Source organism: Anolis sagrei, chromosome 1, assembly GCF_037176765.1.
Source record: "Anolis sagrei isolate rAnoSag1 chromosome 1, rAnoSag1.mat, whole genome shotgun sequence".
Taxonomy (NCBI): Eukaryota; Metazoa; Chordata; class Lepidosauria; order Squamata; family Dactyloidae; genus Anolis; species Anolis sagrei.
The window spans coordinates 266,737,104-266,764,034 of NC_090021.1; the positions used below are offsets into that span (position 1 = coordinate 266,737,104).

A 26,931-nucleotide genomic window follows, 5' to 3' on the forward strand; every position below is an offset into this window, starting at 1 on the left:
GTAGAGCAAATACACAAGTGTTATGGATACACTGGAGATACCCTAGTGTCACAAGGCCCTTCTACACTGCCATACAAAGCAGGTAAGCAGAATTGTGCCATAAGTTTATTTTCATGTCTGCAGAAACAACTCTGGCATTCTGAATTCCAAACACCCCTTATAAAACCCAACTCTAGGGATTACTTGCAAGACACTTTTGCAAAACTGTAAAGCCATTGCAGTTCAAATAACTCAATTATGTTTGTATGCTAAAGAGTTGGAGAAATGTGCTCATGATGACTGAGCAGTCTTTGGAATGACTCATCCCATAAGCAAGTCTATCTTCAGCAAAGAACTGCCTAGTGACCTATCAGAGATGCTAAAGCCATTTGGATCATTGGTCCACAGAAAGCTCAACTAGCAACAGGAACATCTGGGGCCATTTCTTTTGTAATGATGCATTTCAGGCTTGCACTGAAAAGTTGATATATGATTAGTGGATTATGGATTGCACCCTTGAAGGCAGCAGCATATTAATTCCTTCTAAATATTGCATCAAAAATAACACATCAGCTTCAATCATCTGGCCATGACGTAGAATAGTGGTGGACAACTCATAGCCCACTGGATACTATTAGACTTCAATTCCAGTCACTCTGCACCAGCGGCTATTCTGGCTCAGGCTGAAGAGACCTGTAGAGCAGCAACTTGGTAGCCCACGATTTTTCTACTGGTTAGAGTTGCCTACCCTACCTCAGAGTTTAATCACTTTTAGAAAAGGAAAGAGAGAACGATCCTGTTTATGAACACTATTTAGACATTGCTAGTAAATGGGAATGGTGTTATCACAGTTAAAAGATTTGTAGTTTTAATTCCAAACTCTAAATGCTACTAGTTAATCATAATCTGTTTCACAGTGTGGAAATTTATGGGGAAGGAAATGAGCATGTACAGTCCAAGGCAGATCAACTCATAGTAAAGCAAAATATAGCTTATCCATATTCTAGTTGCTGCAGAATTATTTTCTGCTTGATTCACCCTGCATGGCTGATGTGGATCTAGCAAGGGCTTTTATGCCATGGCTTGGTGGATTGAATCCTATGGGCTCCAAAGAGACTGCCTCCATGAAAGTTCAGAGTTCAGCAAAAGCAGATCTAAAAACAGCTTAGGAAGGTGGTATTCCAAGGTTACGTTTTCTGTACCAGCAGTAAACTGATACCATTTCAGTGAAATAGCAATGCTGCACAAAAGGAGGTCAGACATTGTGTTTTGCTACAAGCTGGCATCAGAACTGAGGATGGTTTGCCCAGTCCTTTTTTCCCCTCCCAAAGACTAAGATCTGATCTGTCAGGTATCACTGGTTTCTTTAAAAAAAAAAAGGGAAGGGAGGGAGGAAGAGAGGAGAACAACCATTTCATGTCCACTAACAAACACTGTACAACACAGAGAACAGTGCAAAACATTGTAAATATAGGAATCGGATTTCACGTTAAAAACAAACAAACACATAATAGCAGCACACCTGTGATAACTTACAAAAAAAGTTAAATAAACCACAATGCAAAAAAGAGTCCTCTAAGGCTGCATTGTGCAACCAATAGCTTAAGGTTGGTGGTTTTGTTTTCTGTGGGGTGTTTCTTTCTTTTTTTTTTCTTTTCTTGTTTAGGAATTAAAATAAATCAGAACTATAAATAAGTTTCTGGCAATATATACAGACTTAAATAATTTAAATATCTTACATCTACTCTTGCATAAAACTCTCAAAGAAAAGTGCACCATAGATTCCGCCCATTGCTTTTCCACTTTCTTCATTGGGCTTGGCTTTTTCCCCCTTCCCTGAGGTAGGTCTGAAGGGACAATTCTCAAATCCTAGGAAGAAAATGTGTCACTGTCATGGTAGGAGAGACTTTGTTGCCTTTTTTTGTTCTTCCATTTTTGCTCAGTGCTATGTACATCCCTGGATAAATCTGAGACTCATAAGCGTTGTAGTTGTTTGGCAGCAGGATCTCCTTGAATTTACACTCGTCATTGAAATAGTTCTGGAATGAGAAGAAAGGAAGGAAGGAGACAAATGATATCAGATGTACAAAATGCTCTTGGAAGTGGAGTCAGGAAAGAGGTGCCTTCGTTGTAATAGTATCTTTTACTATTCTCTCAACCACCACCACCACCCCCCCTCGCAAAATTAGGGCTGCTAGAAACCCTCTAAGGAAGTGTTTTTCAACCTTCCTAATGGCACAACTCCTTAACACAGTTCCTCATGTTGTGGTGACCCCCAACCATAAAATTATTTTTGTTGCTACTTCATAACTGTAATTTGCTACTTTTATGAATCATAATGTAAATATTTGATATACAGGATGTATTTTCATTCAGTGGACCAAATTTGGCACAAATATCCAATACACCCAAATTTGAATTCTGGTGGGGTTGTAGGGGATTGATTTTGTAATCTGGGAGTTGTAGTTGCTGGGATAATAGTTAAACTACAATCAATTCTGAACTCTACCAATGATGGAATTGAACCAAACTTGGCACACAGAACTCCCATGACCAACAGAAAATATTGGAAAGGGTTTGTGTGCATTGACTTTGAGTTTTTGGAGTTGTAGTTCACCTACATCCAGAGAGCACTGTGGACTCAAAAAGTGATAGATCTGGACCAAGTTTGGCATGAATACTCAATATGCCCAAATGTGAACACTTGTGGAGTTTGGAGAAAATAGACTTGATAATTAGGAGTTGTTTTTGCTAGGATTTACAGTTCACCTACAATCAAAGAGCATGCTGAACCCCACCAACGATAGAATTGGGCCAAAGTTCCCACACAGAACCCCCATGCCTTGAAGGGACTTGCTGGTGCAATGCTCCCTCCAGCCTCACACGCTCACCCTCGCTCGTACATATGCACCACACTGCAATGCGCTGAGCACATTTGCTCTCCCCTCCCTGCTTGAAGTCTCAGAAACAGCCCTCTCCTTGGCTGAGAGGCTGTCCAATCACAGCAGAGGAGGGTTTTTGGTGGGAGGATTCACCGTCTGTTTCCAAAAGGGAAGATAAGGAGAGGTGGAGAGATCTTCAGCCTTCTCTGCCAAAGGGGTTCCTAAGACCATCAGAAATATATGTTTTCTGATAGTCTTTGGTGGCCCCTCTCAAAACTCTTTGCGGCCTCTCCCCGGGGTCCTGACCCTGAGGTTGAGAAACGCTGCTCTAAAGACTTCATCAGACAGGACCGTAAGTGGGTGAAATGGCAAGGAAGCAACCCACATCACCTCCTTACCATCCCACGGCATTTCCCATCTGCCCCAGGCGCTGTCTCTGGCTTAGTCAATGAGAACATGGGTAGTCACCTATGTTCTCAGGGTAACATCTCAACACCCTGCCAAGGCACAGCCAGAATGAGCCCCACTAGAAGTAGCCCTGCATCATGTGATAGGCTCTGGAGGGCTCCATCCTGGCTGCATCTCAGCAGCATTCTAGGATGGGAAAGAGCCCTGTCTGATGAAGCCTTAACACTTCACAGATTAAAACCAAGTGATCTCAAAATGTGGTTAAGATGGAGAACTTTATTAATGAGGAAGTGTAAAGAGGCAGGAGGGGCTGCAGTGGTTAGCTTTTGTCCGAACCTACAGGAAGGAGGAGAGTATACCCCACTTCTGTCTCTTAGCTGCTGAATTACTTGAACACAAACTTTTTTTGCACTTGGAAATCAGTTTGTAGCAATTGAGATAAGCTGAGAATAAAGGGGGGAAATGAAGCAGGGTACTGTAAAAGCAGCTGGAACAATAGCAACAGGTTAATTTAAGCACTGTCTGCCAAATTGGGACAGTTAAGAGAGTACAGTCCTTTGAAAGAAGGGATATTTTGAACAGGCAAACTGCTAAAAGGAAAAAGGTTAAGCAATTGGGGACCACCAACACTCCACCACTTAGAAGTTACCTAGAAATGCTTTTCATCAGGAGGAAATCCTTGTAAAGAAAACTTCAGAACTATGTCTAGCATTTAAATAACCCACATGGATTTAAATCTCTGTATACTGAAATAACTTAGCATAGTTCATGATAACAAAGCCAAATAATTGCCATCATCATCATCATCATCGTCATCATCATCATCATCATCAAAAACAACATAAAAGAGCATTTCCCTCTGCTGTACAACTAGCAATCTAGCCTTTAAAAAAGCAGTGCAACACTTAAGGGGACCAATCTATTACTAGTCTATTGGCCTCCATAAAAACCCTGCTTTGGGCTTTTGAACTGGTAATATTGTGCTGGCAAGAACACAATTTTTCCTTTTCTCTACAACTGTAGCAATTAAGCGGAATACATACTTGGGTATGCTATGTTTCAGAAAATAAAACCGGCAAAACCATCTCTAAACATTCCTTACCTAAGAAAACTCTGTCAAGATTTCTTTGATTCAAGCTTGGCAGAGAGTTGGATTAGATCACCCTTATAACTCTATAATCCTACAAATCTTTGAAAGTCATGGGATTGCCATAATCACACATAGGTTGATGAACACATATCAGATTCCAGGCTGTTTTACATGTATTCATAATGTGAAATACTCAGTGAATGAGAAGCTGTTCTAGACCCAATTGTCCTAATGTCATGACCTTTTAATACAGTTCCTCATGATGTGATGACCCTCAACCATAAAATTATTCTTGTTGCTACTTCATAACTGCAATTTTGCTAATGTTATGAATCATAATGTAAATATCTGATATGCAGGATATATTTTCATTCACTGGACCATATTTGGCACAAATACCTGACACACCCAGATTTGAGTACTAGTTGGATTAAGGGGGATTGATTTTGTCATTTGGAAGTTGTAGTTACTAGGATTTATAGTACACCTACAAAGAGCACTCTGAAATCCACCAACGATGGAATTGAACCAAACTTTGCACGCAGAACTCCCATAACCAACAGAAAAAACTGGAAGGGTTTAATTAGCATTGGCCTTAAGTTTTGAAGTTGTAGTTCACCTACATCCAGAGAGCACTGTGGGCTCAAATAATGATGGATCTGGATCAAACTTGGCATGAATACTCAGTATGCTCTAATGTGAACACTGGTGAAGTTTGGGGAAAATAGACCTTGACATTTGAGAGTTGAAGTTGCTGGGATTTATAGTTTATTTATTTATTTAATTATTTAGTACACTTGTATACCGCTAATATCTCAGCCTGTGCGGCGACTCATTGCGGTTTACAACATATTTAAAAATACAATATTCACTATAAAAATATAAAATAAAATATAAAAATACATACATATACATACATAGTATTGGGCCACCAATACAGACCGGAACATCTCATAGTTAAAGTCGTAATCCAATTCGTTATCCTTGATTGCTAGTCCATGATCAAAACATCATCACATCGGAATTAGTTGAAAACTTGCTCGAACATCCAAGTTTTCAGTTTTTTCCGAAATGCCATTAGCGAGGTGGCTGATCTTATTTCAGTAGGGAGGGCATTCCAAAGCCGGGGGGCCACCACAGAAAAGGCCCTATCTCTCGTTCCCGCAAGCCGCACTTGTGAAGCAGGCGGGATGGAGAGAAGGGCTTCTCCTGAAGATCTTAGGGTCCTGGTGGGCTGATAGGCTGAGATACGTTCGGATAGGTATGTAGGGCCAGAACCGTTTAGGGCTTTAAAGGTCAAAGCCAGCACTTTGAATTGGGCTCGGTAGCTAATCGGTAGCCAGTGGAGCTGGTACAGCAGAGGAGTTGTATGCTCCCTGCGCCCTGCTCCTGTTAATACCATGGCTGCCGCCCGTTGGACTAATTGGAGCTTCCGGGCCGTCTTCAAAGGCAACCCCACGTAGAGAGCGTTGCAGTAGTCAAGGCGGGATGTAACCAGAGTATGGACTACCGTGGCCAAGTCAGACTTCCCAAGGTACGGTCGCAGTTGGCGCACGAGTCTTAACTGTGCGAATGCTCCCCTGGTCACCGCCGAAACCTGGGGATCCAGGCTCAGCGATGAGTCCAGGATCACACCCAAACTGCGAACCTGTGTCTTCAGGGGGAGTGCGACCCCGTCTAACACAGGCTGTAACCCTATACCCTGTTCGGCCCTGCGACTGACTAGGAGTACCTCTGTCTTGTCTGGATTCAATTTCAATTTGTTCGCCCCCATCCAGACCGTCACAGCGGCCAAGCACCGGTTCAGGACCTCGACAGCCTCCTTAGTAGCGGGTGGGAAGGAGTGACAGAGCTGGACATCATCTGCGTACAGATGACACCGCACTCCGAAACTCCGGATGATCTCGCCCAGCGGCTTCATGTAGATGTTAAACAACATGGGGGACAGTATTGAACCCTGAGGAACCCCACAAAACAAAGGCTGTGGGGTAGAACAGGAGTCCCCCAGTGACACCTTCTGAGACCGACCCTCGAGGAATGACCGGAGCCACTGCAGAGCAGTACCTCCGAGACCCATTCCCGCGAGGCGTCCCAGAAGGATACCGTGGTCGACGGTATCGAAGGCCGCTGAGAGGTCAAGTAGCACCAACAGGGACACACTCCCCCTGTCGAGCTCCCGACGGAGATCATCCACTAAGGCGACCAAGGCTGTCTCGGTACCGTGTCCCGGCCTAAAGCCAGACTGTGCCGGGTCTAGATAATCCGTGTCTACCAAGAATGCCTGGAGTTGTGAGGCCACCACACGTTCCATGACTTTGCCCAAAAAGGGAAGATTGGAAACAGGCCGATAGTTTACCAATTGAGTGGGGTCCAGTGATGGTTTCTTCAACAGCGGTTTTATCACAGCTTGCTTTAAGCTGGCTGGAAAAATGCCTTCCCGAAGGGAGGCATTAACCACCACCTTAACCCACTCGGCCAATCCCCCTCTGGCCTCCTTTAGAAGCCAGGATGGGCAGGGGTCTAGGATGCATGTGGTAGCTCTCATTCCTCCAAGCACCTTGTCCACATCCTCGGTTTGAACCAATTGAAATGAATCCATCAAAATCGGACAAGCAGATGCTCGTGTTACATCCTCAGAGACTGCCGTTAATATGGTGTCCAGTCCAGAGCGGATCAAAGCGACTTTGTCTGTAAAGAACCGAGCAAAAGCTTCACAGCGAGCTGCCGCGTCATCAGGGCACCCATCCTGAATGGTGGGTTTTAAAAGGCCTCTGACAACTCGGAACAGTTCAGCCGGACGGTTCTTTGCAGACGCAATAGTGGCTGCAAAGAAAGTTTTCTTTGCGGCTCTTATTGCCGCGGCATATGACCTTAAAAAGGACACAAACCGTGTTCAGTTTGGCTCGCTCGGATCCGAACGCCACACGCTCTCTAGTTCCCTCTTCTTTCGCTTCAACACCGCCAGCTCCTCAGTAAACCAAGGAGCTGGTTTAGTTCGGCTACTTGAGAGGGGACGTTCTGGAGCGATCGTGTCTATTGCCCTGGTCATCTCCCCATTCCAGAGAGCGACCAGGGCATCAACAGGATCACCAACCGAGGTGGCGGGGAAATCCCCAAGAGCCATCAGGAATCCTTCCGGATCCATAAGCCTCCTGGGGCGGACCAATTTAATAGGTCCTCCACCTCTGCGGAGGTTAGGGGGTGCAGTAAGTCTAAAGCTGACCAGGTGGTGGTCGGTCCATGGCAACGGAGAGATGGATAACTCCTCAACACCGCCACCTTCCTCCCATCCCTGGCAGAAAACCAAGTCCAATGTATGTCCAGCACTGTGGGTGGGGCCAGATACTTGTTGGGACAGACCCATGGTCGCCATGGTAGACATGAAGTCCTGAGCCGCTCCCGTTAGGGCAGCCTCGGCGTGGACGTTGAAGTCCCCCAGCACAAGCAGCTGTTGGGACTCCAATGCCAGGTCCGAGACTACCCCCGCTAGCTCAGGTAGGGAGACTGTAGTGCAGCGAGGTGGACGGTACACTAGCAGAATCCCTAATCTGTCCCGGTCACCCACCCTCAGGTGGACGCATTCAAAATTTGTTGACTGCGGGATGGGGGTCCTGGTCAGAGAAATGGAATCTCTATAGACTACTGCAACCCCGCCTCCCCGCCCTCCGGATCTCGGTTGATGCTGCACAGAGAACCCGGGTGGACAAAGCTGGGTCAAGTTTACACCTCCAGCTTCGTCCAGCCAGGTCTCTGTGATGCACGCCAGATCTGCCCGTTCATCCAGGATTAAATCCTGGATGAAAGTTGTTTTACCATTGACAGATCTGGCGTTCAACAGCACCACTTTCAATCCTGAGGGACCGCCATCCTGGTTACACCTACTTACCGTATCAGGAGACCGATTTGGGATTACTAATGTTGTTCCACGTTCCCTAGGCCGAATTAAAGGTCTCCTTTTCCCGTATCTCCCCTTCCCCACCACGACTTCTATGGGGGCTCCTCGGTTAACGGAAGCCTCTCCCTCCTCCATGACGCATTTGATGCTTATAATAATAAACCAAGGATCATTGCGGTTTGCATGCCATGTTACAGTTTCAGTTTGCCATAGCTTTGCCTTCCAAGTGGTCTTCGGTCCTGTTAGGCTGTATTCGAGTTCCCTCGTGCTATTCCATTTCTTCTTACCCACATATGCAATTAGCAACCAAATTAACAGATGCCAAGAAGTAGATGGTGGCATGAGTAGTAATTGTTAAGCACAGTCAGGGCAGGGTTAAGCTGTTGAAATACAGATGGAAACTTATTTCAGCACAACACAGTAGAACAACAAATAAATGCGATGGCTTAAATTAACCCAAGGTGTTAACTAAAGTGCGTCATGGAGGCCTGATTCAACACTAGCTGTATCAATCGAATTAAAGTGCTATAGTTGGTTAAGTGCACAAAGAAGTAGTTTAAAGTGCTAATGGCATAAAGTGCAAGATCACAACAATTAATAAAATACACGATGTAACCAACTGGTCATGGAATCAAGATTAGTTAGCAACCATCAGGAACGGTCAGCACAAATTAAGATGGTCAACATAGACTACAATAATAGTCAATAAAAGCAGAGGTAATTGGCACCGTCAAGAATGATTAGCACACTCAAAGATAGATAGCAGGGTTAAGAAAGATTAAGGTGCTAAGGCTCATATAAAATAATAGTCCACTGATGTAATAGGTTAAGGTGCTGATAGTATAAATGCTAGTAACCCACAAAGTTGGAGACAATGAGATGCCGGAAGATGGCAATAATTAAACCAAAACAAGGATGGCCCACACGGTTTTCCGGATTTGGTGGGTTGCCCGGCGAGATGATAAAAACTCGAGCAATGGCGGCGGATTACTCCCAGAGGGATGGAGGAGCTGGGGCGCTGGAAAACGGCAGATCAGCGAACCGGTGCAATGAAGAACTCCCTTGAACGCCAGGCCGGACGTCCTTAATTGTTGGGCCGGAGCCGGAACGCCGGGCTGATGACCGAGCACCGGGTGGGTGACAGGAAGGGACGACCAAGTGTCCGGCAGAGCCGGGGCCAACGCGTCGGGCCACGGCAGGCAGCAAGCACACGGGAGACCGATGCGCCGGAGGCCCAACCAAGCGCCAAGTCGAACGGCAGCTACTGGGGCCGCGAAGGGTTGGCGGGGCAGGCGCGCCAAGGACCACAGCAACAGTTCCACAACGGAGGCCCTGCAGGACACCAGGCCAGAGGCACTAGCGGCCGATGGAATCGAGGCCAAACGCCGGCTGGGGTTATTGAAGGGTCGCGTCAATTGCCGCGGTAGCAGCACCGGCCGGGCAGGGGGCTACTCACCCTTCACAGCTCCCTGAGAAGGGGAAGGCTCCCACCGTGGCCTTAGCTACGATGATGGTGGTGGCAGTGTCAGCAGTGTCAGCAGCAATGGCGGCAGCAGCTCTCACCCGGTTGCTTGCCCCCTCCCGGGGGCAGCTTTGCCGCGGCCCAATTGGATGGCAGAGTGGCGGTAAAGGCCCAGCTGGAACACGCGGCGCTCGCAGCGGCGGCCTCAGAGGCGGCTTTGGCAACAGCACCGGCCCTGACACGTCCCTCCTCAGCACTCTGAGGAGGGGATGGACTCTGGCAGCAATTTCGCTGCGGCAAGGGCGACCGCAGCAGCGGCAACAACAGCGGTCTGTCTGTCTATCTCCTCTCGGTCTCCAGCACTGAGTTCTCAAGAAGTAGCTACACAAATAGATGTCAAAGGAGCAACTTCGTAGGAGTAGCTCCAAGCACTGAGTTCTCCAGAAGCAGCTACACCAATAGATATCGAAGGAGCAACTTCACAGGAGTAGCTCCAAGCACTGAGTTCTCAAGTTCTCAAGAAGCAGGCAGGATGATAGTAAGGTGCAGCTGGGAGGCAGAGGTTTTAAAGCCTCCTTTCCTGGCTTGCTTATCTCACCAGTGTGGAGGCGAGGCAGCCAGGACGCCGATCCTCTCCTGTTCTTGCAGGCCGAATGATAGTTCAACTACAATCAAAGATCATTCTGAATCCCACCAATGATAGCATTGGGCCAAACTTCCCACATAGAACCCCCATGCCTTGAAGTGACTCACTAGTGCAAGCTTTCCTCAAGCCTCACACACTCTCCCTTGCTTGCGCACGTGCACCACGCTGCCATGCGAAGAGCATGCCTGCATTCCCCTCCTCTGGTTGGAGTCTGAGGAACTGCCCTTCCCTTGGCTGAGAAGCCAGCTGATAGGCTTGCCAATCACAGTGGAGGAGGGCTTTTGGTGGGAGGATTCGCCTCTGTTTCCAAAAAGGAAGAGAAGAACAGGCGGAGAACTCTTCAGCCTTCTCTGTCAAAGGGGTTCCTAAGATCTTCAGAAATATATGTTTTTAATGGTCTTTCGTGACCCCTCTGAAGCCCCCTTGTGACCTCTCAGGGGTCCCGACCCTCAGGGTGAGAAATGCTGTTCTACCATATCCTTTTATAATGGTTGTGACCATTATGAATATTTTTGACTCTAATTCTCATTATACATTGTGTCTAAGAATGACTTAAGCCAGAAATGGGGAAGCTGTTCTAGACCCTTTATTATATCACTCGCCATCTACACATGTTTAACTCCATAACGACAAGTGCCCTTTTATTGTTGGATTGTGTAATCCACTTTTAAGTAGATTCTCCCAGATATCAGTCAATTGGGGTCTAAATATAAATCTTTCTGATATAGGATTCACTTTCCAAATACATGTAGAGGCAGGTTTCTAACCTCATTTTAGCAACAGATCCATATTCTATTATTTATTTAAATTTCCATATTAAACTCAGTTAATCAACTGCTTAAGAGTGTGGATGGAGGAGGGGAAAGTCTCTTCTTACATTTACAACAGTAAAGCCCCTAGGATATTTCCAAGCATGGAAAATCCTTGGGCAGCTGCCTTGAAAATGAAAGAGAGAGGGATTTCTTCGCCTTATGTCAAGAAGAATTTGAAGAAAACAAAAAGCAAATCATGGATTCAAAGGAAGATTTCAAGATTTTGCCCTTATTATTGGATAATATGCCTCCTACTCTATTATGGCATTTGTGGGACAGACTCCTAAATAACCCTTATAGATACTCAAATGCCCAATGAGAAGAGGGCAGCTGTAGTCTCTCGATTGGAGAACAGTAATATTGCTGTTCGATCCCTTTAAAAATGGTGATGAACCTTTTCCTCCCTTCTCCCAACTACTATAAGATTTGGAGCAATGCTTCAGAGGGAACAGAAAAGCTGCAGGTGGGAATGCAGATAACATCAGCTCCTCTGCTAATCAAAAAGTCCAAGAAGTTTGGCCATGTAAACTGACCCCATCATGACACTGTTCATGAGTCTGCCTAATCCTCTTTTCAAGACAATGGCTGCCGCCACCACCACAACTTAAGGTAATAAATTCTCTGTCAGAATAGAAGAATTAAAAACTGTAAGCTGCAATCCAATGAACATATATCAGTTGGAGAAAGCACTTCCTTGCTTCATAGTGGGAACATATAATCCAGATGATACAGAAATTGCAGACTAGGGCCCCTTTCACACAGTCCTTATATCCCAGGATCTGATCCCAGGTTATCTGGTTTGAAATGGATTATATGAGTCCGCCCTGCCAGAAAACCTGGTATAAGCAGATATTCTGGATCAGCTCTTTGAATATAGGGACTGTGTAGAAGAGCCTTGGCTCAAAAGTAGTACTGGTGGGATTGTGCCATGAAACTATTTGCCTACACATTGGCTCCACCAACTCATTGAAACTGATTGGACTCAAAGTCAGCCTGGTTGGAATCCAACACAATGTAGAATCAATACACAGTGATGGAAGGCTGATATCAAAAAGATTTTCAAATGTAATGCTTCCTTGAAATTTAAGTCTGAGATCCTCACAAAATTTGTGGCACATCCTCCAATTGTAGGAGCATATTAAGACAAGCTGACACCATAAGAGATATCAGATTTAAGAGGCCCCACAGTGCTACTAATCAAAATATGTATTACTCTAATGATGTAAAAATGGACATTTTGTGGCAAGATATATACCGTGATTGTGTGTATGTTACCGTGATTGTGTTTATTGTGTTTATTGTAATTTTATATTGCTATGTTGTCTTTTGTTTTATGTAATTGCGTTATTATTGTTTATTATTTGCATTTTCGGTTTTGTTTTATTTCATGTAATTGTTGTTTTGGGCTTGGCCTCATGTAAGCCGCACCAAGTCCCCATTGGGGAGATGGAGCGGGGTACAAATAAAGTTTATTATTATTATTATTATTATTATTTAGAGAGACCTCAGGGACCCTATGCTGCAGGCTATAATGCCTGATAGTAATTTTTTCATTTTGCAATCAAGATAATCCGATCTTGATTGAATCATCGATTAAGATGATGATGGATGGCTTTACTACATGTTAATATAGGTTAACACTTGCATTGCTGAACTCATATGGGGGATGTGGCAATATGGACTGTTATGTTGAATATCACAGACTCCAACTGTCCCTACTTGATAGGGACACTCCCAATTAATCATTTCAGCTGCTTTTAAAATGTCCTAGATTCCACCTCCAACCTTCTTCCTTTGTCCTCAGCTTATGAGAGTTGCTGTAAACGTATTCAAAGTGAAAGAGTATTTTGCACACAATAAAATCAAGACAGTAGAATAGAGAGTATGGAATCATCTAGTTGGCTCAGGCAAATGCAAACTGCAAACAGATAAAAACTTATCTGTTTTTCCTCATTAATAACTTTTCCATCTCAACCACACTATAATGTTGTTGAGCATCCTGGTTTTCATCTGGAATTGCTCCATTTCAGAATTCACCACTGAAACACACTTCACCATAAACCCATAATAATGAGTGTGGTAGTCTTGAAAAGTAACTTCCAAATTCTCTCTCACTCTGCTTAAAAACCACATCCTTTGTGTTGTTTCTCTGACAGATAGGTCTGTATCCAATGATGTCACTGCTGTAGAAGGAACTGTCAAGCTGTAGAAGGAATTGTGCAAGCTTTTGCAACTGTTTCCATAATAATGTAATAGAACATAACTATGCCAGCTAGCATATCAGTCCTGCTTACATCATGTTGGATTTAAGCCATGTCTCTGCCTGTCTGAGACATAGCATCACATCAAATTTGCTACAATTATAGTCCAAAACTATAGTGCAAAAACTGAAGCAAAACCCAAGACTTCTACAAGAAATTATTATTATTATTATTATTATTATTATTATTATTATTATTACCCTACTTTTTCTCTCCACACGGAGAGTCAAAGCGACAGAAAGGCCTTTGGCTAACCTAATGGGCTGCACTCAGTAGAATGAATGGGAATTGGAAGCATCTTTTAGGGCTGGCTTACCCCATTCTGAAGTTGGTGAAGTAATGCACACAGATATCTCGAGAGAGGGTGGGGTGGAGAATAAGACCATTAAATCCAGAGTCTAAAATTACGAGGCTGCACTGCTGCCCTTGACAGCCTTAGATTTAACCCTGCTTACTTTTGGACAAGTCAGTTTGAAAGCGATCTCTTTCCAGAATGGTTACACTGAGCTGCCTGCCCACACCAGCGTATACAAATAGGGAGGCCACAACAGAAAGACAGCTGGAAATGACCATAAACATGATTTGTATTATTTTTAGCAACTGAGTGGACTTCAAGAAATGAAATGCCACTTAGCTATTTGTTTGCAAGATTGAGCATTTTTTAGAAGGTAGCTCCTTCCAAATCACTCATTCCTGCCTTAAGAGATCAAAGGAATGCACACATGTATGAACTAACAAACATATGGAAAGCGGCTAGGAATATACTCATTTGCTTTTCCAATTAATAAATTAAGGGCCAATAAGCACCTTGCATGATTGATCTTTCATATCTGATCACTGACGTGCCATGAAGATGGGACAGAACTAGTCCCTGAAATTCACACATTATATATATATGTGATGTTAGTGCCTAAATAAAGGTATCCTGGAAGCTGTAGTTTGGTGAAGCACCAGCACTCTCTGGCAGATAAAACTTGTAAAATGATATATCCTAGAATTCCACAGCATTGAGCCAAGGCAGGTAAAGTCTGCATTAATTCTATAGTGTAGATACACCCAAAGATTGCATGTTTTTCAAGTTTCATTGGAGGCCATTCCAGCAATATAGAATCAGAGTTGGAAAAGACCTTGTGGGTCAACCAGTCCAACCCCCTGCCAAGAAGCAGGAAAATCGCATTCAAAGCACTCCTGACAATTAGCCATCCAGCCTCTGCTTAAAAGCCTCCAAAGAAGGAGCCTCCACCACACTCTGGGACAGAGAGTTCCACTACTGAACAGCTCTCACAGTTGGGTGGGAAGTTCTTCCTAATGTTCAGGTGGAATCTCCTTTCCTGTCGTGGTAATTTTGAAGTTCAGGTGCTCCTCATAGCTGTCTCCTCATAGTGTAGTACAACAGAGGTGGGAACTGTGTGGATCTCCAGAAGTTGGTGGTGGTAGTGTGACTCCCAGCACAATGATGCTTAGGTATGGGAGTTGTCGTCCAACAATATGTCAAGAGCTTTTTGATTCCCACACCTGATTTAGTATACCCAGCATGTTGGTTCAGTGTTGTGGGGGTCTTGGGATGGTGATTGTTGTTTGTTTGTGCACGTTTCTGTTTTTGTTTTTAATGTTGATGAGGTCAATGGACTAATCAATAAACTTTGCTTTGCTTTGCTTAGTATACCCATAAATTAGTTCTAGCAATGTCTATTTTTACCAGGAACAGGTGTTTTTGTAAAGTTAATTGTCTGTGTTGCCTATTCAGAACAAAGCCAGTCTAAAATACTTTGCATTGCAGGAGACAGTACCCACAACAATATATGACTTCTGAAAAACTCACCCCTACGTTTCTGTGAGGAGTGCAGCTAAGCTTTAGAGGAAATAGGTTTACCTTTACTGAATAGCAAATGACGTATTTACACTGGTGAATCTAAAATGTGGTACTTTAACCCTCTAAACCCTGATTTTATATTTCCAAAGTATGGGCAAACATAACAATTGAGTTTCTATATTCAGTAGCTCATGATGCGATCAGAAACTTTTTTCATACTTAAAATTATCTGATTGCGGAGTGCAAACTATATGTGTTCATAGCTTTCAGGCAGATCAGATTTTTAATTTTTAAGAATTTAAATGCTGACACAGGGAAGAGGATTCTCTCTGAATGAGGAGTAGAAGTCCTTCCCTCCTCAATGTAGTTCTGATGCTAACGAGTAGCAACAGAATACACCACTTGGACTTTTTTCCTCCTATTGGAAAATGATTGCAGGTTGGTTTCGTAGCCAGAGAAGAAAGGGCAAGATCTCCTTTTATTGGTAAGCTGCAGTTAACTTCAGAGTTTACAGTGGGTACATTGTTGGTGCACTTATATTGGCATAACTATGCCTACATTGTAGAATTATGCAGTTTGGCACCACTTTTGCAATCATGGCTCAATGCCATGTAGTTTGAAGAACCAGCACTTTGTAACAGAGAAGGCAAAAGATCTTGTAAAACTACAACTCCCAGGATTCCATAGCATTGAACTATGGCAGTAAAAAGCAATACTGCATTAACTCCACAGTGTAGATACACCTAACAGAGGCACATTCCATCTGCAGACATCCATCTTTAGGCAGCCCCATATATGGAAAGAGCTGCATGGAAAAGCAACGTTCAAAAGGTTTTGGCTTCTATGACAAGCTAGGCTTGCTGCAATTCTGATCCCCCCCCCCCCCATGTGGTTATCTTAGCTCCCTCCTGCCCCGACTGCTTTAACATCACACCCAAAGAGAAGGTGTACTGTACTGTAACACTTGCTCCTTATTTTATGATGTGAATTTCTCCTGACAGGTTTGTTCTCCTACTATGATATTTAGGGTATATCAGTGGAAGACCACTTCCTTTCTGGATGGGTCACTGTCTTGGCTGTGCCTTTTATGGAAACAGATACTTGTGTTGGACCAGGACAATTGATCACTACACAGTTGAAGCAGTCTCCAGCAGAGTCTAACTGAGCATGCATCTATACCATAAGACTAACGCAATTTGACACCACTTCAACTCCCGTGGCTCAATGCTATGGAATTATGGGAGCTGTCATTTTACAAGGTCTTTAGCCTTTGATGCCAAAGGGTGATGGAGCCAAGATACGTGCAAGCATCTCCTTGAATATTGTTAGCTCACTTGCCAAAACAGACAATTATCATGGCTTTTGCTGCATCTGTGCATTAACAAAATTTTCTTGACTGCAATGGGATCTGCAAAGTGATTTCCTGCTGAGGGTGTAGAATATTCAGGTGAAAATGTTGCCTTCCTTTTCTTGTGACATTTCTAATGCTCATTCAACCATAATGCAAGACCACAACACAGAGATTGTTTTGAAACACCTAAGAAAAGTTACATTTTTTGGATTACTATTCACAAAATCTCCCTTCAAACATAGGATGCTTTTCTAAATTCAACATTTGTGTTTTCTCTGTAAGCTCACACTATCCAATTATTGTAATATTATTTGATTTTAAAATATTTCCATGATACTTTTCCAATGCTGTTCACCAATTATTTTTTTTAATGCACCAGTTCTTACATTAGATCTTCTGAGAAGATTCTAGATAAGTGTTCAAAATGAAGAAGGGTTTCAGTTTATACACACATTTTTGACAACATAGAAGAGATGTAGCTGACCAACTCCATAGTTACTACTTACAGATCCGTATAGTTTGCCTTTACTGTTCATGGCTACAAAGAGTCCACTTTTAACACCAAAGATGCTCACTACTCCTCTTTCCACAGGAGAAATCTCCAGTAAACCTATAAGAGAATAACAATGTTTAAGGAACCAACTGAGAAATACACACATACACAATAGTGATATACATTCTGTTGTATTGTCGAAGGCTTTCATGCTGAAATCACTGAGTTACTGTGAATTTTCCAGGCTGTAAGGCCATGTTCCAGAAGCATTCTCTCCTGATGTTTCACCATAGATGTGAGTAAAATGTCAGGATGTCATTGTTCCAGAATGCTTCTGGAACAAGGTCATGCAGCCCGGAAAACTCACAGCAACCCAGATATACATTATCTTATAGCAAGTTCTGAAGAGTGTCCACTCCAACTGGTGTTGTTCTCGTCATATATGTTTGACTAAACCAGTGGTTTCCAACCTTTTTTTGACCAGGGACCACTTCACCAGGGACCACTTTGAACAGGGCCACTTGATCAGGGACCACTTTGACCAGGGACCACTCTCCAACATTAGCACCAAAAGTGTTACGAATCAGTTTTTGGTCAACTTTAGATTTGGTTTGGTTATTTGGGGTGCTAATTCAGAAAATTGCATTGGATAGACCACATCAGCTCTAGTTTCTGATACTTAATATATGCCATCCAGTAGCCTAGCCACCATCTGCTCATCTACAGAAAATCATACTTAATAAACCTTGGCACTATAAGAGAGTTTTGCGAGAGGAGTCGCTCTCATTGCAACAGTATAGTAATAGTGAGGCTGCAGACCATATTTGGGAAATACAGGACTAAACCCATTCACCCTGATTGATTTGTTGCCCTCCATCTCCTTAGACTTCAGTCTGGTCTTCTATACTAGAGTTCAAGAGCCTTTTCTCTCACTATGCTGATCTATCCAACAAAACTTTACTACTCCCATTCCTGAAATGAAATCCACTATGGTTAAAGTTAGGGTTTGTTTTCTTTCTGTTTTCATGGTTAACCGTGCTTCTCACTTTGTCCTGCTTAAAATAAGTGACAGTATGCTTCAGGATGAAACATGAGACATTTGTCATGGTGCTGCCGTCTTGAACCCCCGCCCTCCCTTGCAAGTCCTATTGTTTCAGTTGGATAGCAGTTAGAATTAGAGTCATGGGGCCATGGGGTTAAGTCACGAACAGATGCTTTTTCGGTGGACAGTCCCAGCCTCTGTGGGATCTTGAATCCCAAATTATCTATTTATAAAACCAATTGCAAAAAAAGAGGAGGGATATATGAGAAACTAGTCACAGCCAATCTAGAGGCATTGCAGCAGTGGAAAAAGCCTGATTCATCATCATCACTATCATCATCATTATTTGAAACACAACAAGATGAGTCCACAGCAGACAAGATCACTCTAGGACTGTTGTTGTTGTTGTTGTTGTTGTTGTTGTTGTTATTATTATTAGAAACACAACAATATTAGTACACAGCAAACAAGATCACTATGCTGTTTGTTGTATTGGATCACACATCGGACACTTCCCCAGTGTCTAGGACTATGTGATGTATCAGTGAATAATGCATGCAGATCTGAGTAGGGTGGCCTTTTGCAGCTGACAGATGGTAATTTTGTCAGCACCAATTGTCTTTAAGTACAGGCCAAGGTCTTTAAGCACTGCACCTAGTGTGCCAATCACGACTGGGACCACCTATACTGGCTTGTGTCAGAGTCTTTGCAGTTTGATCTTTAAATCCTCTTATTGTGTCATCTTTACTTCTCTCAATTCTACTGACACCTGGGATTGCAGCATTGATGATCTATACTTTTCCCCCACAATCACACATTGGACACTTCCCAAGTGTCTAGGACTGTGTGATGTATTGGTGAATAATGCATGCAGATCCCAGTAAGGTGGTATTTTTCAGCGGACAGATGGTAATTTTGTCAATGCCAATTATGTTTAAGTGCAGGCCAAGGTCATTAGGCACTTTACCCAGTGTGCCGATCACCACTGGGACCACCTTTACTGGCTTGTGCCAGAGTCTTTGCAGTTTGATCTTTAAATCCTCATATCATGTCAGCCTTATTGTTGTTGTTGTTGTTAGCAGCAGAATAGGTCTTCCTTTAAGCTAATGTAACATATGCTTAGAAGAGGGTTTAATGATCAGAAGAGGGTATCACATTTTTATCCTTTCTGTAAGACATCTTGAATTCAGAGGTAAGGATGCTCTAAATGGGCTATTTTGTCCAAATTCCACAGGTTCAAAGAACACCTGTATCACCAAGTGTAGGATTTGTGAATACCACTATTTTTTTAAAAAAATGTTTGATGTTCTTACATAGAGAAAGGAGCAATATTTGCTGCTGGTGGGCAAATATTTTACTCTTGTGTTATGTGCCTTCAAGTTGACTCTGATTTATTGCCATTTTCTTGGCATAATTGATTCAAGAGGTTTGCCACCTTCTGTTGAAGCTGAGAGAGTATGACTTGCTCAAGGTCAGTCTGTGGGTTTCCACAATCAAGCTGGGAGTTGCGCCCTGGTCTCCCAGAGTCCTGTTCAAACACTCAAATGGTGCTACACAATTTGATCCAGAATACAAAATGAATCATCTCTAAGTGTAGCACTTGGTTTAACATTTCCTGCTTGTACTCATTACAGGCAGACAGCATAGTGTAGAGCAGGCATAAGCAAACTTTGACCTTCTGGGTGGGTGTTTTGGACTGCAACTCCCACAATTCCTAACAGACTCAGGCCTTCCCCCCAGGCTGTTAGGAATTGTGGGAATTGCAGTCCAAAGCACCCGGAAGGCCAAAGTTTGACCATGCCTGCTGTAGAGATTTAAGCATTATACTATGAGCCTGATGGTTCTACTTGAACAATGAGCTGCAGCCCAGAATTCCTTAATCCATTCAATTGACACTTGACACATTGGAATCCCTCCTTAGCTATTTGTTTTACTTCTTTATTGGTTTTTCTACCCCTCTTTTATCCCAAAATAATAGGATTCAAGACTAGGGAGGGAGTTTGCTTGTTTGTTTACTATCGTTCTTTGCAAGATGTAGAGTAAATAAAGCCGAGCAGGGCCTTTTTGGTGTAAGCAAACCTCATGAAACTGACAGGAGGTAGTGTCGAAGGCTTTCATGGCCGGAATCACTGGGTTGTTGTAGGTCTTTCGGGCTATGTGGCCATGTTCTAGAAGCATCCTCTCCTGACCTCACAAACTCTGAGGATGCCTGCCATAGATGCAGGCAAAATGTCAGGAGAGAATGTTTCTAGAACATGGCCATATAGCCCAAAAAACCTACAACAACCCCTTTGCTGGAGGTCTTTGCAAAGGTCGAGGAGCACACTGCCAGTCCTCCCTCCTTACAATCCACATGGGGATTGCTCTGTTCCCCAACACACACCTGTCCCACATTCATGTCCACAGACTCTTCTCGTTGGAGTGTTTACAAGGCAGAGAAACCTTGAGAGGTGAAGCAGCCTTGCCTTCTATCCACTCCTAAATTTGACGGCTGGGACACAGGGACTGGCAGTCCTCTCCGTTTCCGGAGGCCGGATCCTTCTAAGGAGGGCATCCGGAGCAGAGCTTTTGAGACCAGGTGTTTACCTCGACCCTGGCTTCTCTGGTTCTCTTTCAAGCTCGCTCTCTCTTTCTCGCGTGGGCATCTTTCCTTGAAGGTCAATACGCTCTAGAAGGGGGCGGGGGGACAGTTCCCTTCCTAGCTTCTCCTCAAAACCTCTTCTTGGGAAAGGAAAGCTCCCGCTTCTTCAGGGGCGCATCCATTCACCACTGTAGAAGCAATGCAGCTTGACAACCCTTCTACTGCCATGGCTCGATGTTATGGGATCCTGTCACCAAATGACGACTCCCATGACTGATCCACCCTGAGAACAAATCACATCACAGCCTCTCCGAAAAACTAAAAACCCCTTTGCGCAACTGGTTTACGATGAACACTCCCGTCCTTCCCAGGGTTCTCTCTCTCTCCCTCTCTCTCTCCCTCTCTCTCTCTCATTCACTCACACACTCTCTCTCCCCCCTCCCCCACCACACACACTAGTGGGCTCAGGGATTCTGAATACAGACTGTTTACTTCTCTTTAAGTCACCTGGAGGGAGGGGCCGAAGTTTGCCCATGCCTGATCTAAACTGCCCTATATCCCAGGATCTGATCCCAGATCAGGCATGTAGCCGGGGTAAGTGGGGGGCTTGAGGGGCTTCAGTCCCCCCCCCCCGAAATTCTCAGGGTGGTCCGCGAGATAGACCTTACTGGTGCGTTATTTAAACTGTTATGTTTATTCATATCATGATCGGATCACCATGCTCAATGTATCCCATATGCATGGGGGTTTTGGGATAACGATACAAAAGGTTTGCTAGGGTAGATCCTCAGCCCCCCTCCCCCCTCCCGAATCAAACTCAGCCCCCTCCAATCAAAATCCTGGCTACGGCCCTGTCCCAGATTATTTGTTTATCCCAAATTTTCTGGCAGCGTGGACTCAGACCCCTTCTACATTTCCATATAACCCAGATGATCCGCTTTGAACTGGATTATGGGAGTCTACACTGATAATCTGGTTTTTATATGGTAGTGTAGAAAGGGCCTCATATAATCCAGTTGAAAAGAGATAATCTGGGATTTTTTTGTGTCAGGAGCGACTTGAGAAACTGCAAGTCGCTTCTGGTGTGAGAGAATTGGCCGTCTGTAAGGACGTTGCCCAGGGGATGTCTGATGCTTTCAAGGGGCTAAACCCTTGTGCCGGCAAGCCTACTGACCAAAAGCTTGGAAGTTCGAATCTAGTGAACATGGTGAGCTCCTATCTGTCAGCTCCAGCTTCCCATGCGGGATGTGAGAGAAGCCTCCGCAGGATGATAATCTGGGATCAGATTTTGCGATATGGGGCAGTTTAGATCAGGTCTGGGCAAATTTGGGCCCTCCCAGATGTTTTGAACTTCAACTCCCACTATTCCTAACAGCCTCAGGCCTTTTCCTTTTCCTCCTCAGCCGCTTAAATGAGGAAAGGGCTTGAGGCTGTTAGGAATGGTGGGAGTGGAAGTCCAAAACACCTGGAGGGAGGGTCCACGTTTGCCCAGGCCTGGTTTAGCTCCAGCCTTTGACTGCTCTGGAGTCGGGAGAGTCCCTAGCTCTCTTTGGCAGACGTCGACCAAGACCTCGTCAGGAGCGCCAATTCCCAGAATGCCATGGGAGTGAAAGCGGTACGGAAGGAGCGGCAGGAGTGACTCCAGTGGAGACCCTGCCCCTTAGGGCGGCGCGGACTTACTGTATCGGTTCTCGTTGTGGATGCCGTTGATGCGGCTGTCGGGCAGGACCTGGATGTGAAACCCGATGCCGACGTTGCAGTAGAGGCGCCGGAGCCGCTTGATGCCCAGCAGATAGTCCCCGTCGCGGCTGGCCTCCCTCCGCTCCGCGCCCCCCTCCGCCTCCTCCTCCCGCGGCGCTGGGCAGCCGGGCCAAGGAGCGCGAGAAGAGAGCCTCCCAGCGCCACTCCAGCGTCTGGTTGAGCGGCGGGGCGGCCAGGGCCAGGGCCGAGGCCGAGGCGGGCGCGCACCGGGCGGAGCCAGGCAGGGCGCCAGCAGGGCCAGCAACAGCGGCAAGGGCAGCAGCAGCAGGGCGGGCCCACAAGACGCCCGCGGGCCCCTCATCCTGGGCCACATTCGGGGCCGACGGGCACGTGGCGGAGGAGGAGGAGGAGGAAGAAGAGGCGGAGGGCGGCGGGAGGCTAAAAATACACCCCGGGCGGGCGCCTCTCTCTCTCTCTCTCTCTCTCTCTCTCTCTCTCTCTCACCTCCGGGGCCGGGCAGGCAGGAGGAGCAAGCCGTAGGGCGACAACGAAAATATAATAATAATAATAATGGGAAGCGGATGTTCGACGGGGACCCCCGAGAGCTTCAGAAGAGGAGCGCCTCCGCCCAAATACGGAGAGCCAAGGATGGCCTGGGAAAAGGGCGGAAGGCCAACGCAGGAGGGGAATCGAGAGGAAAACAGCGGCGGGAGCCCAAGAGCTCAGGGATTGGAGGCGCCTCCGCCCAAGGGGTGGGTGGCCAAAGCGGGACAGGCGCCACAAACAAACCCAACAAGAAGGGAAGCCGGGAAGTAACGTTGCAGGGCGCAGGGGGTGGGGGTGGGAGAGCCCAAGTTGCGTGGAACGGAGCCCAGGAGCGTTGGGGTGGGAGCGCCCAAGTTCCGTGGATGGGAAGCTCAAGAGCGCAGGGCTGGGAACACCCAAGTTGCGTGGAAAGGAAGCCCAAGAACGTTGGGATGGAAGAGCCCAAGTTGCGTGGATAGGAAGTCCAAGAGCGCAGGGATGGGAGAGCCCAAGTTGCGCGGATGGGAAGCCCAAGAACTTAGGGATGGGAGCACCCAAGTTGCGTGGATGGGAAGCCCAAGAGCTCAGGGATGGGAGTGCCCAAGTTGCGTGGAAGGCAAGCCCAAGAGCTCAGCGATGGAAGAGCCCAAGTTGCGTGGAAGGAAGCCCAAGAACGCAGAGATGGGAGCGCCCAAGTTGCGTGGAAGGGAAGCCCAAGAGCATTGGGATGGGAGCGCCCAAGTTATGCCAAGTGGAGGGCCAGGGATGGCTGGCTCGCTGGCTGTGGGTCTGGAGAAGGTTGGGGTGGGGTCTGCTTGCGGGAGCGCAGCTTCTCCTGCCTTGGCGCTCCCCCCCTCTCTCCCCCTTCAAGAGAGGACGCTCTCCTTCTTCTATTCCTCCTCCTCCTCCTCCTCCTCCTTCCTCCTCTCCTCCTCCGTCTCCTTCTCCTCCGCCTCCTCTCGAGCGGCTCCACCATCGCCCTCCGTCCCCCCGAAAGGCCACCAACCTTTATAGATCCCGCAGCTCCCCGCTTACATCACCGCCCCCTGGTTGCAAAGGCGCAAAGGGGGGCGCGCGCACCCCGAGAGGAGCCGCTCGCACGGATGATGGACTCAAGGCGAGGAGGAGGAGGAGGAGGAGGAAGAGGGTGGCCAGGGACATCCCCACCACGCTCCCCTGCCCATTGGGTCTTCCAGGGAGAAAGAGGGCGGGCTTGAGAAAGAAAAGAACGAAAAAGAACACCCTCCTTTCCTTCTTATTCTTATTTTAGAACTTTTCTCCAATAGCTGGACTTCGGTGGCCACTTTTCTCCTGCCTCTCTCTCTTGATGTTTTCTCTCCTCCTCCCAAGCGGCGGTGCCAACCACCTCCAATTGGAGGCACCAAGAATGCCCAGCCCGCCTTCCTTCCTTCGAGGCTGCCAACCCAAGGCGTCTCTATTTCTTCTTCTTCTCCTTCCTCCTCCTCCTCTTCCACCCAACAATGTCTTACTTTGTGGAAATCTGTGGAATTTCAGTCCCCCTTTTTAAAAAATGTTGTTGTTGTTCTTTGGGTTTTACAAGGAAGGGGGGAGGAGGGAGGAGGGGGGAGCCCAAGAATGCCTTCACGGGCCGCAAGCCAAGAGACGGGCTGCAAAAAGGAAAAGACTTGCGACTTTTGTTTAAAAGCCCGAAAAATATATTGAAGGGGGGGGGGGGGGAGAGAAGAGAATGGAATTGAGGAGGAAGAGGGAAGTTCAGGATTTGGGGGGAAAGGATGCCAAGCAGTGGGTTTCCTCGTGAGAAAGCCTCGGTGGGAAATGCTCCCCAAGGTACCTCAGAGGCGCATTCTCCAGCGATCACACGGATACATTGGAATGGGATCTTAAAGATACTTTGGTATCTGATCGTTTTAGGTTACACAGAGGCGCTTCTTCAAGTGTCAGGCTGACAGGCCAATGGAGGAGCAGCAGCAGCAGCGGGGCTCTGGTTACATATATGCTCCTTGGAGTCATTTTTCTGCCTATATAGGTATATATTATAGACTATATAGACAGCAAGAATTCAAACTCGTTTTCCCCTCAGAGCCAAGAAGGGCAGCTTGGGCTTGGAGAAACTTGGGATGCGTTTCAACCAGGCCTGGGCAAACTTGGGCCCTCCCTCCAGGTGTTTTGGACTGCAACTCCCACCATTCCTAACAGCCTCAGGCCCCTTCCTTTCCCCCCTCAGCCGCTTTAGCGGGTGAAAGGGCCTGAGGCTGTTAGGAATGGTGGGAGTTGCAGTCCAAAACACCTGGAGGGAGGGCCCAAGTTTGCTCAGGCCTGGTTGAAACACCATAGAATCAATGCAGCTTCACAACATTTGAATTGCCATGGAATCCCCTGAAGGCCCCTGGAGTCACTGGGGTTTGCCTCCCACCAATGCTTCAGGGATACAGTGGCCTGGGAAAAGATCCCACAGAATTTGGAGAGAGAAGCTTACCCTTGAGCAGAGCGGACGAAATACCCTACAGTCCTCAGCTCCATATGACCTCGGAAGCTAAGCTGGGTCAGCCCTGGTTAGTACTCAAACGGGACGCCACCCAAGCCTATGCTGGAGGCTATATTTTGGAAGAAGGAACGGGCAAAGCATCTCTGGGTACTCCTTGCTTAAGAAAGACCCGTCATAATTCGATAATCGATTTGAAGGCACATCTATCTAACTCTATCTACACACAAACATGTTTCTTACTTATATCCTTAAACAACCACCACCATTTCCTCCTCTTCCTTCTATTTTCCTCCTCCTCTTCATCCACCTCCTCCTCATAGTTCTATTCTTCCTCCTCTTCCTGTTCTTCTCTCCTCCTCCTCTTCCTCTTCTTCTTCCACCACCACCTCCTCCTCCTATTTCTCCTTTCTCTTCTTCTTACTCTTCCTCCTCCTTTTCTTCCACCTCCTCCTCCTCCTCATGATCCTATTCTTCCTCCTCCTCTGCTTCCTCTTCCTCCCGCTTCTTCTTGCTCTTCCTCCTCCTCTGCTTCTTCTTCCTATTCTTTCTCTTCTTTTCCCTCCTCCTCATTCTCATCCTGTTCTTCCTCCTCCTCCTCCTCTTCCTCCTCCTCCTCCTCCTCCTCCTCCTCCTCTTCTTCTTCCTCTTTCTATTCTTCCTTTTCTTTTTCCTCCTCTGCTTCTTCTTCCACCTCTTCCTCCTCGTCTTCTTCTTCCTCTTCCTCCTTCTCCGCTTCTTCTTCCACCACCACCTCCTCCTCTTCTTCCTCCTCTTCCTCCTCCTCCTCTTCCTCCTCTTCCTATTCTTTCTCTTCTTCTTTTACCTCCTCCTCATCCTGTTCTTCCTCCTCTTCCTCCTCTTTTCTTCCTCTTTCTATTCTTCCTCTTCTTTTTCCTCCTCCTCCTCTTCTTCTTCTACCTCCTCAACATCATAATCCTATTCCTCCTCCTCCTCCCTCCTCCTCCTCCCGCTAAGTCGTGGAAAGGCACTGGGAGACCCTCAGCTCCAGAAGACCCTGTGATAGGGTCGCCAAAACGCCATACGTCGGAAATGACTCGAAGGTGCACAACAAGCGTATTATTCTTGAGTACAGACAACCAGGGGCACTTGGGATCCTATGTGCCTTTACCCCTTTATTTAACCGACGCCTGCGAACAGCGACTGGGCGCAGGTGGGCAGCGCTGGCATGGCGGTGAGCTGAGCTGTCCCCCGGCCCGGGGCCATTCTTGCCGCTTTGCGCACCAGAGCCGGACCAGCGGGGAAGCAGCCCGGCGTGCAAGGGACGGGATCCCGCTGGAGGCAAGGAGAGGCCTGACTCACACACACACATACACACACACACACACACACACACACACACACACACACACACTCACACACACCCCCCCCGGCGGCCCATTCATTCCTCCAAGAGCATCCGGAATCGTTCTGACGCTCCCACCTCAGGTTCCTGAAGACAGCGGAGGGAAAGAAGGGCCAGGCTGGCCTCCTCCTGTCTTTTCTTTGCCACCCAGGGGTTTCTC

At 46.3% G+C, this 26,931-nt stretch overlaps 1 protein-coding gene across 1 annotated transcript; it reads right to left on the reverse strand.

Moving 5' to 3' along the window:
* Positions 1 to 1,439: 1,439 nt before the first annotated feature.
* On the reverse strand, positions 1,440 to 22,789 carry FGF4 (fibroblast growth factor 4). Its single transcript, XM_060754910.2, is given in 5 exon segments — positions 1,440 to 2,018; positions 17,106 to 17,209; positions 22,396 to 22,550; positions 22,552 to 22,687; positions 22,690 to 22,789. Coding segments are annotated over 5 exon segments (672 nt in total). The 3' UTR covers positions 1,440 to 1,841.
* Between the last annotated feature and the right edge of the window lie 4,142 nt (positions 22,790 to 26,931).